The 12,352-nt window shown below is 48.9% G+C and overlaps 1 protein-coding gene across 1 annotated transcript in view; it reads left to right on the top strand.

The window, feature by feature from the left end:
• Positions 1 to 12,238: 12,238 nt before the first annotated feature.
• Positions 12,239 to 12,352, top strand: part of MDGA2 (MAM domain containing glycosylphosphatidylinositol anchor 2) — a 309,178-nt gene continuing 309,064 nt past the window's right edge. The window contains exon 1 of the mRNA XM_042813625.1: positions 12,239 to 12,262. Within this exon, the coding sequence (XP_042669559.1) occupies positions 12,239 to 12,262 (24 nt within the window). The remainder of the gene's footprint in view (positions 12,263 to 12,352) is intronic.

The raw sequence follows: 12,352 nt of genomic DNA, 5'->3' as shown, positions 1-12,352 counted from the left end.
ACACTTAACTGTATTTTAATCCTGGATGCAGTCATGTAGATTGCCTGAGGCCAATCAAAGGTGCACCCTTTTGTAAACTGTTTAATGTTCTGAGCTTTCTTTCTCCCTGTTGGGAAAAAGGAGCACAAGAACCTCTTATCATATTTGTATAATTAAAGCAAAAATGAAAATCTCAGCCACAAGTGGGAATTCACGAGAGCAGAATGCAGTCAAATACAATTATTTATCAGCCCTAGCCTGAGAATAGCTTTTATGAACATCCTTTATTATCCTTTCAATCAAAAGCAGACAAGGCAAAACAATCCTATGGCTAAGTCATTCTGTCCTTCAATACCTCTCTCACTGCTTTATCCTCACATGTATTTTCACTAACATGTTGTAATCAGTTTCCTGGACATCATTAGCTTTTTTGTTTGGTTGGTTTCCTTTCAAGAGTTTGGTCTTGGCTGTGAATGATGGCACTCAGCCTTTGCTCCACTCACAAAGCTGAAACCGTGGGAGCTTCTTTTCCACCCTGTTGGATGCTGATGGTGAAATGGTGTTGACTAATCAGATATGGACTGCATCTTCCAATTCTGAGTATTGCTGCGTACAGAAAACCATCCTCCCCTTGCAGTCTTTCAGTACCAAAAGGGAGCCTACAAACAGGAGGGGAATCAACTCTTTGAAAGGGTAGATAACAACAGGACAAGGGGAAATGGTTTAAAGTTGAGGGAGGGCAGATTGAGGTTGGATGTCAGGGGGAAGTTGTGTGCTGTGAGAGTGGTGAGGTGCTGGAACAGCTGCCCAGAGAGGCTGTGATGCCCCGTCCATCCCTGGAGGTGTTCAAGGCCAGGTTGGATGGGGCCCTGGGCAGCCTGGGCTGCTGTGAAATGGGGAGGTTGGTGGCCCTGCATGGCACAGGGGGGTTGGAGCTTTGTGATCCTTGAGGTCCCTTCCAACCCAGGCCATTCTATGATTCTGTGATTCTCATTGCCTTTTTTCTTCATTAAGGAAAACCTCACAAACAGCGGAGTGCACACATAGCCCATTACAAGCTCTTCCCTTTGTCTCTTTGCAATAGACATTTGATATTTGGGTCTCAGTGGAAGATACTGCGGCACAACATTGCTGTACCATGCACTGGAGACCTGCACTACATTCAGTAAGAGAGAAATGGAGAAATTTGAATTAATTACTATGAGAGCCAAGCTAGACTCGTTTGAAGTGACTCTTGCTGGCACTAAATGTGGTACCTGAGCTAATCTGCTTTGCTGCTGATGACAAATTTCAAAAAATCTGCTAGTCTAAAGGAGTAAGGAAGCATTTCTTGGAGGAGGTAATGTTTCAAGCTTAAAAATGGGCTCGTACTGAAGACTTATGTGTGTTTTCTACCTGTACCAGTCAAGCCAATTAAAAATGTTACCTCTCTGTGCAGGCTGCCTCACTAATGTGTGCAAAGTCTGAGAGAGAACTCAAGATGTTCTGAAACGACAGTGAAGGTTGAATAATGAAATGAGGGTTGCAAGCTATGAGCTCTTTTCCTCTGAAAGTTGGCCAAAATCCTAAATTAATCCCTTTCATCCCAGCAACTGGTTTGAAACTCCTAGTTTCAAACTGAAAATAGTCAAAACCAACTCCTGAGGAATGGAGAGTTGACCCAACTGAAATCTGATCTACAGTGCATATCGTTAAAAGTTCCAGTAATCCTCATATAATTATCGTATGGTTGACTTTCTTCTTTCTATTCCCACGTGTACACTTCAATAGAAAAACATTCTTTATTTTTCTGTTTTATGAATAATACAGAAAAATATAAATAATAGATGTGTTATTAAGAAAATGGCCAAATATGTATTCCCCTCAAAATGCACGAGTTTGAACAGAATGTCAAACAGATGACTGGATGAATATTTGATATTTTAATTTATTGGGCAATTTCTTACAAAGGATAGCTGAAATCTCCATTAGATTTCATATTCCTTGTCCTGCCACACATCTGCCCCCAATTTATGCCACGTTCCTTCCACTTCTATGAAGCTGCCTCTCAAGAAAGATCAGTGGTTGCAAGAACTATCAAAATCTACTTTTAAACCATGCTGTGACTGTCTGCCATGGGCCATCCCTCAGCATACACCAGAACATTTGGGATGCTCCAGCTTGCCCCAGGACTTGATGTTTCTTCTTGTTGGAGGGTAAAGACAGATATGTTTTGCATTGTGCTGTCACAGATCTGACACCAAATCATAGAATCATATTATAGCATCCTAGCATGGCCTGGGTTGCAGAGGAGCACAGTGCTCATCCAGCTCCAAGCCCTGCTGTGTGCAGGTCGCCAACCAGCAGCCCAGGCTGCCCAGAGCCACATCCAGCCTGGCCTTGAATGCCTGCAGGGATGGGGCATCCACAGCCTCCTTGGGCAACCTGTGCCAGTGCCTCACCACCCTCTGGCTGAAAAACTTCCTCCTAATAACTGGTCTTTGCCTTGCCTTTGTCTTGCTAAACCTGGACACTTGGCTTTCCTCTTCTGGGGTGCTGTCATTGTCTTTTTTCTTCACTTCATAATTTCTTCAAAGCCAAAGACAAGCTATCAGTGCTCCCATCCTGGGAGCTCCAACAAGGGTCCAGCATAGCCCCAGGTCACACAGCTTCAGTCTCATCCATAGAAAGCCAAGCTCTCATGCAGGCTGAAGCCTACCACTCCCCAAGATGTGGCCACTGCAGACAACAGGGCAAGACCTCAGCACTGGTAGGAGCCTGGCAGAGCCCTGGTCCCACTTCTCACCCTGCTCAGCTGCAGCTGATGGGGCTCATGTTCTACAGGATAGCGACGCAACCTGTGCTGCATGCTGCTGCATGAACAAAAGGCTCAGGTTAACTTCAAATTCCCCCTTTGGTCCTGCACCTGCATACCCAAGGACCTGGCAGAAAGCAGAACAAGCCCTGGGAACCCCACAGCAATGATTAAAGACACAAGGGAAACATGCATGTGGGCAGAAATTAAATGGGCAAATACTCTTGGGCTGCCTGGAATGTTATTTAATTTCTCCATCATATTTAGAATGGTGCTCATTTTTCTCTCAGCCATAACATTCTGACCTATCAACAAAATGAATTTGACTTGAACAGAAGACAAGCAGCAGCCACCAGGGTTTGTGCAAAGGATGTTTCCACATTCTCATTGCTGCCTTTCTGCTCTTCCCATTGGAGAAGCAGTAGAACAGGTCAGAGGAAACAACAGAACCCCTCCACATGGGAACAACTTCACATCCCTTCCACCTGAGATGAAGGGAAGTCGGTTTGTTGTTCAGCCCAGAGCCACTAATGTGGCTCTACTTCCATTTTCCAGCCCACCTTACTAACCAATTTGCATAAAATGAAAAGGAAAGTATAGAAAATAACAGAAAGGGATGAAAAGCCTGACTCAGCTGAAACAGAAAGGGAAAAGCATCTCTTCAAAGAATACAAAGGAGTCATTTTTGTCTGGAATTTACCTGCAAAACTCATTGCCATAAGCTATTATTGAGGTGAACGGCCTTTTACTGTTAAAAATTACTAGACAGGTATGTGAAGTACCTAATAAACTGCATGTAAATTAAAGGATATATTTTTCAGAAACTTATTGCACATTAGGCAATAATCACAAGCCTTTTAAAAGCAAGGAGCCATCTCTATTAATTTCTCTTAGACTCAGCCCCTAAAAGCAACAAGCGCCATTCTATTTGAAATCCCTCTCATTAGCCTGAATGAGGAAAAATAATTAGAGTTTTGAAGCATCTGACCTAAGTTCCTGGCTCACAAGAGCTGGATGGGAGCTGTGCATCACACAGACCCACGTGGTATCTCCTGTGCATACAGGAAAATTCCTCTAGGCACAGGTATGCTGTGCTTTCCTAAACACACTGGCCACCAAAGCACAGCAGCTGACTTTGCTGTGTTTTAGGAGATGTAACATAGCCCAAAGCAGGTATTTCCAAGAAGCTCAGCCCCAGTCTTGGTCCAGCTGGGTACATTGTTCCCATTTCTCCAGGTTGGTGGCCATATTGACCGTTGCCATATTAACCTTTGCACAAACCCTACAACTGCAGACACCGCACACTGAAACCCCTTGTCCTCATTTCCGACCTGGTTTGGTATGCCCTCATCCTGGAGGTGTTCCAGATCAGGATGGGGCTGTGAGCAACCTGCTCTAGAGGGAGGTGTACCTGACCATAGCTGGGGGTTGGAACTGGATGGTCTTAAAGGTCCCTTCCAACCTAAACCATTCCAAGATGAAGAGGTTGAACCCTGAACACATCACTTGATGGCCCATAAAGTGTTTGTGGCACTTAGGGGGAGATTGAGGCACGATAAACATGGTGAAGCCTTTCTCAGCTTATCAGAGAGTAACTTCCCAGAAAGGCATTATGTCCATTTATTACCATTTAAAAGACGTTAATAGCTCTTTTTATTGAGTGGGGATGCAAGCAAGCTCATTTCAAAAAGCAGAGACTGCGAAGGCATCTTGGTTCTCGCATGATGTGCTTTAAGATGAGAAATCATCTTTCCCCCTGCATTTGTACAGCCTTGAGCACACAGGAGCACTAGTTCAGAAAGAGCTCCTGCTTAGGAGTGAACATGACCTCTTGCTCTCCATCTCTGCCAGCCATCCTCAGCTGGCATAAACATACAGCTGGGAAATAAAGCTATTTAAAGTCAGTGCATCTCCTAGTCTTTTTTTCTTCTCCTTTCAAGCTTGTCATACTAATTTCTAGCCTTGCATGCCCACCTCTTGCCAGCCATGAATCTTTGCTTAAAATGAATGCATTTCCAAGCAGACTTGCTCAGGAGAGACTCTGACAGAGGCAAAGCCATGTTTGCTACAAAGAGGAGATTTCTGAGGCAAGAAAGCACATTGTGCAACTGCTGAAAGTTTGCTTTTCCGGGGCTCTTCAAGCAAATCAAGGCAGGCTCTGGAGTTCAGTTTGAGTAAAACAAACAAAAACCACAAGAAGACAGAGGTTCCAGAAGGGTAGGTAATCAGAGACACACAAAGTGAGGTCCACAGCAGGAATACTTTAAACAAATCAATATAACCCTTTAAGAGGAGGTCTTGGTTTGATTGCTGTTCATTTCAATGAATAGCAATTACTGGGCCGGAGATCTGTGAAGTATCTCCTGTTATTACCCTGCTGCCTGATGGGAGCTATCATTTAAAGAGGATGATAACCAAGTTGGGTATCCACACTTCTGAGAAATACTTTTTCCCCCGTTTAAGAATGCTCCATTTGGTATGAGACATTTCAATGGGCTTGTTTAGGTCTGGTGAGAGTGGAGGGCATCCACAATGCTTTTGCTGCTTAAAGAGGTTGGAGAAGCATCAGAGCACAAAAAAAGACAATGTTTTTCTGTCGTAGATCCCACAAAAGAAGGCTGGAGGCACTTAACCCAGAGACCACACTAAACCTGCTATCCCTGGGACTGGGCAATACTGCAGTTTTGTATTGCTAGCTTACATGGTGGCTGTTCCAGAACTATGTTACAAGGAGACTGCTGGAGTGGTTTGGCTGCCAGATTGCAGCACAGCACTCATGCTTCCAGACACAGCTCAAGGCTGAAGCTTCACGTCCAGAAACAAGTGCTGAGTATGGTACGTGGCCATTGTGGTACCTCCAGTACAGAGTCATAGAATAGCTCATGTTTTTAGGAACCTTAAAGATCACCTAGTTCCAACTGCTCTGCCATTGGTAGGGCTGCCAACCACTTGATCAGCCTTCCCAAGGCCTTGTTGAAGGCAGCTGGCCTTGTTGAAACTCATTAGGTTCACATGGGCCCAATTTTCGAGCCTGTCCTAGCCCTCCTGGTTGCATCCCTTCCTTCTGTCATACCAGCTGCACCACTCAGCTCGGTGTCATCAGCAAACTTGCTCAGGGTGCAGTCAGTCTCACTGTCTGTGTCACTGATAAAGATGCTGAAGATCACTGGTGTCAAGATGGACCCCTGGGGGACACTGCTCATCACCTGCCTTCACTCAGACACTGAGCTGTTGTCCTCTGGCTATGACCAGCCAACTAACTATGGAGATAGTGAAAAACGTAGAGCACCTGCCAATTCTGTAGCCCACCCTTCCACCACGAGCAACTTAACGTTCTTCTGAAGACTGTTTATGAGGGTGGATAGTGATGGGAGAAGGGGGAATGGTTTTAAAGTGAGACAGGGGAGGTTTAGGTTGGATATGAGGAGGAAGTTTTTCAGCCAGAGGGTGGTGAGGCACTGGCACAGGTTGCCCAAGGAGGCTGTGGATGCCCCATCCCTGCAGGCATTCAAGGCCAGGCTGGATGTGGCTCTGGGCAGCCTGGGCTGCTGGTTGGCGACCTGCACACAGCAGGGCTTGGAGCTGGATGAGCACTGTGCTCCTTTGCAACTCAGGCCATGCTGTGATTTTATGAAGAAAAGCATGAAGAAGCAAATTCCATGTGGCATTGCCCAGGTGGGACTGTACTCAACCACACACACCTAAACAGGCTCTTGCCAGCAATACCAGACTGTGTGGGGAGCTGCTTACAGGTGTAAGTGATAAAGCACTGATTTGCACCAGCTGGCCCCCTCAGTCAACAATCCTCCAAACTCTAATGCAGTCACAGGGTGCTCACCCTGCTGAAATTGCATTAACGCTTCCAGCAGATACCTCTGAGCTCCTTTGCCCTGGCCACAAATCACCCCTGATGCTCACAGTGCAATAGACCAGCAAAAAATTAATTTGCTCGTCTCTTGGCTCCTGGAAAGTGTAAGACTCACAGAACCCTATAGCACCTTCCTGGAAGGTTTCATCCCGGGAAGGGACAGAGGAAATCTGCGTGCATCTTGGGGACAGGGCCAGCATCCCATCAGCACACCAAAGAGCCGCCAAATAAAATAGAAGTGTATTATTTTTGATCCTTAGCCACAGCAGGTTAAGCTCTGCAGAGGGTTTCTGCACAGAGGGCAGCCTTCCTCCCTCGGCCCACGGCCAGCAGAGTGCACTCCAAGACATCCTGAGCTCATACAAACCTCTCCCATTGCTGAAACCCATCCTGCATTTAATATGTAGTGGCTGTAGACAGGAGCAACTGAAACTTAATTGTTTCTCTCTGCATTATGAAGAAGAATAGTGACGCTCCAATGGGATTGTATTTTATTCAGGGAAATAAACTCGTCCTGATTGTGCTACTTTAAATAATTCCCAGGATTCATTTCCATAGTGCAACAGGGGCAGCTTCACCAGCAGGAGTGTTGTGCATTAATATTTCCCTTTAACTTAGCAAGAATTCGCTTCTTTTTCCTGCTGATAATGCACAAGACACTCGTTATTTTGTGAATGTCAGCCTTATTGGAGTTATCTTTGTGCACCGCTTGTTTGCAAAATAGCCAGCCTACAGGAAGGATTGCCTTTTCCCTATGTTGTTTGCTATTGACAGGATGTCCAACTCCCTCCGTCGCCTATAATTTGAAGCTTATGGTCACAATGCAGCCAATACAGTGAGCAGCCCCATTTGTCGCCGGTTAATTAAATGTGACCCACTTCTTTCATCCTACCCTTCCCTTCCACTCCGGGGAATTGCTGTTCACATGCCAGTCAGTGTTAGCGCAGCAGGGCAGAATATTATTTTGATTATTTGATACAATAGTGCTGCATTTTGCAGCCAAAACTGTGTGTGTGCTTAGGCACAAACAAGAACATGCTCGTCTTGCCATTGCAACAATACTGCTGTTGTAGGAAGACCAAAGCAGACAGCGTTGGATGTCTGAGTGTAGCAGGTTTACATACACCCAGCCAGTCCATCCTGTAGGCATGGGGCATCGGGGCAGTGGGTAGGACAGCTGTGTTTATAGGGATCTAAGAGGACCTCCTCCTTTCCTCCTGAGCCAGGAGATGGGGACCTCGAGGTGGTCACGGCTTGCATAGATTAACTAAAAGCAAGCAGCAGTACAGCAGCAGCAACTTGTGTGCATCCCTACTTCTGCTCCTACCAAACATAAATGTTTCTTATGGCCACCCCAGCTGGGGGCACTTCCAGCCCTGTTTCTGGCAGAGCTGCTGCTGGTTCCATCCCTATGGCTGCTCCTCCCTGCTGGCGAATCAGATGAGAGAGGGCTGAGACACACAGCATCTCACAGGCCAGCTTCTGTTTCTCTGCCCTGCAGGAGTCTGAAGAAAAACCAGTGGACATGTGCAGGCTTTGTTTCAGCTGCTCACAATACTTCTTTCCACGGTGTGGCTGGTGCCCACTGCAGAGCATAGCCATACCCTCTGCCAGCCCCACCCCAGTGCACTGCTGGGGTTCCAAATTTAAGGCAAGGGCTGCTTGCAGGGCTCCCTTCACTTAGCACAGGTAGTTGTGAGCATGGGAGCTTCCTGCAGAGGGAAAAAAAAGACCTCAGGGTGGTGTGAAACACAGTGCATGGAGCAGAGACAACCCTGGTCACTAGAGGTAGACCTTAACATAGATTTTACTGGGCAGTGGTCCATGCCCAGGTAAGGCTGAAGAAGGCTGCACGACACTGTCCATGAAGCCACTTCTCTGGATCCAGAGCAATAACCCAGAATGCAACTTTTAGCCATGGAGCATAACCCATGCCAAGAAGCATCATCATCCTGGGGTGCAAAGGCACCAAAAGCAACAGGGTTCGAACGTAGGGAAAGGGAAATATATTGAGGAGAGCAAGCCCAAGGCAGACAGTAACATTTAATTTGGCCTTGGAGAGGTGTATCTCCCACCACAGGCTCAGATCGTCTCACCCATGTAAATTCTTCAACGCCAGGAGGATTCTTCTCAATTCACACCAGTCCTGGAGAGCAGACTTAGCCTGAAATTAGGTAGTTTGCTGTAATTTATAATAGTTCTGAGACTTAAACTGCACCACTGAAGATAACAGGTGTGTCTAAAGGGTCCGTCACGCTTAGTTATTTATCTAATAACTCCATCCCTTGGAGGTTTGGCCCTAAACATTGTTAAATGAGCCTGTTTCAATTTTCAAAACAAAACCCATCTTAGCAAGAGAATGTGAGCAGCCCCATGGCAGAAACCTGTGGAGTATATATGGGGCTCCGCTGTTGGAAGCATTACATTCCCAGATCTTTTGTTATTCAGGTAGCCTAATTCAGCTTAATTTACTTTGTTTTATTTTACTTACCACACTTCATCCTGCAGCAGAAGGGCCTACAACATGCTGTGACCAAAATGCCTGCAAAAGGCCAGCAGAGCTCTGGGTGCACACAGAGGGGCTGTGCATTGAGGATGATGGGGTCAGCACCCAAAGAGAGCCTTGTTTTGGGGTTAAAAGTGACAGGTGAGCCTTTCTGGGGATAAACGAAAGCTGTAAGGGATTTGAAGGCCAGCTTTCTTCTCCAAAAGAACAGTGATGCTGTGGCACTGGTGGAGTCACTGACCCTGGAGGTGTTCCAAAGCCATAGGGATGTGGCACTGAGGGATGTGGGCAGTGGGCATGGTGGGGTGGCTTGACTTGATGATCTTGGAAGCCTTTTCCAACCTTAGCGATTCTACGATGCTATGATTCTACCTCTCCCTGCAGACCTTTGCAAAAGCAGTAACATTTAAATGTTCTGAAATCAATCAGGTACTTCTAAAAAAGCCACTCCAGACGTGGCACTATTCAGGGAATATCATTTGGGCACTTAACCCGCAGAGATTTAAGTGCCTGTTTAATTTCAATCCGAGTGATTTCCACGAATTTCAGCCGCAGTGCTTTTGTGGGAAGGTTTAGTGGTGCCTTGGCCTCTGCAGCACTGCAGCCCCAACTTCCAAGAATGAGTGCCAACTGCATGCTAACACAATGCTGAGCCCCTTCTCATGGCTGTTCTATGGGATACAGCAACCATTTAATGGTTTCAATCCTCTGGACCCAATAATATGTGTCTGGGTTGCAACAATCTTGAAGTTAACTGTGTCAGGTCCAGAAACTCCTTTTGGAGTTACTGATTTTCAACCTGCAACGCTGACCAGAAGGTACATAAGGAGGTTTTTTGCAGCATCACAGAATGGCCAGGGTTGGAAGGGACCTCAAAGATGAAGCTCCAACCCCTCTGCCACATGCAGGGCCACCAATCTTTCCATTTAATACTAGACCAGGCTGCCCAGGGCCCCATCCAACCTGGCCTTGAACACTTCCAGGGATGGGGCATCCTTACGTCCACCTCCTGAGAAGTGTCCCCAGCAGGACAGGGCCTGCCACAGATGGGTGAAGAAAAAGCACAGCATCTCCACAGGGTCAAAATGGCTTCTTGATGAGGCCCATATGTGACACTGTAGGTCTGCTGGCTGTGAGATTAAGGAGACTGAATGGGGGGGGGGCAGAGCCTTGGGTGTGTGTTTGACCTGGGTTGGGTTGACCAAAGCCCAGAAAATGTGGCAAAGCTGTCACATCAGGGTCAGTTCTGAAGGTGCATAGCATCACAGACAGGGCTGGAGGTTGGCTTCAGGCAGAGCAAAGACAAAAGGCAACAGACAACTGAATGTAATCCACAATCCACTGAAGGCTGTGCTGCCACCTGTGGAGATCTACTGAGGCAGATGCCCCCAAATTCTCCTTGCAAGTGAAAGATGGGCAAAGAGGGGCACTTTTCATCCTCCAGCAGCGCCTGTGCTTTGGGATAGTCAGATCTACCACCCCAGAGGGAAGTACCAGCCTGTCTCCCCTCACCCCAGATGCCTCAATGCTGAGTGAGCCACAACCTGGAAATCCTTCGCCTCTGGACACAGGGCTCCATCACACCCAGAAGTCTTTTCGCACATGGAGCAGGAGAAAATCTACACTGTACTGTCACATCCTATGGTCAAGTAAGAAGCTCGTTGGTGAGGCTCTGCTGTTTTCTCCAGTACATGTCTATAGCAGGGAAGCATGCTGGCCTGCACACACACCAAGTGCCCTAGGTATGGGCACAGCTGGAGGTACCACCATGCATTTGCCAGTCTTACTAACAAAGCAACAGCCAAATGGATTTTAGTGTGTGTCTAAATACCAGGTTGGATCTCTGCAAGCCTTCCCAGCCTTCAGCCAGAATAGAAAACATCCGTGAATCCCCCAGGTTTTCTATCGGAAGAAGAAATGGTTGGACACAGAATCAGTTCTCTAGATGTTGAGAGAGTGGTGAGGTGTTGGAATAGCCCAGAGAGGCTGTGATGCCCCATCCATCCTTGGAGGTGTTCAAGGCCAGGTTGAATGGGGCCCTGAGCAGCCTGGGCTGCTATGAAATGTGGAAGTTGGTGGTCCTGCATGCAGCAGGGGAGTCGGAATTTGATGATCCTCTGGGTCCCTTCCAACTCAAGCCATTCTATGGTTCCATTCCATGATTCTATGTCCAAGCCCTGTTAGCACAGTCCCACCTCATGCCAGAGGGGTCGTAAGAAATCCTGCCACTGCTCTAGAGCACATCACTTGGTCCTGGCCTTGAGCGCTAATCCTTAATTGATGCAGGCAGGGGAGGAAACTGAATGCAACCGTACATGCCCAGACTGCCATACTTCAAGACTGCAGGCCAAACTCTGCTCTGCCCCTCACTGCTGTGCTAATGTGATGGGGCAGATCCTGAGCCTCCTCGCCCGCATTAAGTATGAACTGCATCAAGGCGCCCATGGTTTTAGTGCAGTCAAAGGAACCAAAACAGAAGGAACGCGGACACGGCCGGCTACTTCCCAACGAGCCCTCGGTGGTAAACGGGGGCAAGAGAGACCCTTCAGTAGCGCACTTCCCGCACGGCCCCGGGGGAGCACAGCCCGAAGCTCTACCCGGTGCCGATGGGGGGTGCTGGGGAGCCGCGGCGTGCCGCCCCCAGCCCCGCAACCCGCCCCGCAGCGAAGCGCGCGGTCAGAGCGAGCGCAGCGCGCCCCGCACCGTCGGTCCCGCGCAGCACCGGCGCGCAGCGTGGTCCGCGGGGGCACCGTACGGCACCGCACCGCTCCGCGCATCCTAAGGCTGAACGCACAGCCCCGCGCATCCCATCTCCGGGCGCGGCGCGGCGCTCCGGCTCGGCACCGCCCGCTTCCCTGAGCACCCGGCGGCGGTGGCGGAGCCGCGGGGACCCGGGAGGCGGCGGCGGAGGAGGAGGAGGAGGCGGAGGAAGGCGCGCGGCAGCCAGCCACGCAGCTTTGACGTCGCCGGGCTGCGGCTCCCCGGCTCCGGCAGCCGGCACGTATAGCAGCACAACGTGACGGCACACGGCCGCCCTCGCTTCGCGCTCGCGCAACCACCGCGCGGCAGAAGGACCCCCGCCGCCCCCGCCATGGGCCCGGCCGCCGCTCCGCAGGCGCGCTGAGCGCCGAGGGCTGCCCGCTGCGCGCCCGGCCGGCCCCCAGCTCCGCGGCCCCACCTCCGCGGCCCCGCGCCCACCCCCGGA

The sequence above is a fragment of the Centrocercus urophasianus genome, unplaced genomic scaffold, assembly GCF_019232065.1.
Source record: "Centrocercus urophasianus isolate 14NV4802_14NV808 unplaced genomic scaffold, USGS_Curo_1.0 seq_14, whole genome shotgun sequence".
Taxonomy (NCBI): domain Eukaryota; kingdom Metazoa; phylum Chordata; class Aves; order Galliformes; family Phasianidae; genus Centrocercus; species Centrocercus urophasianus.
This window is presented reverse-complemented; position numbering and strand designations above follow the sequence as displayed.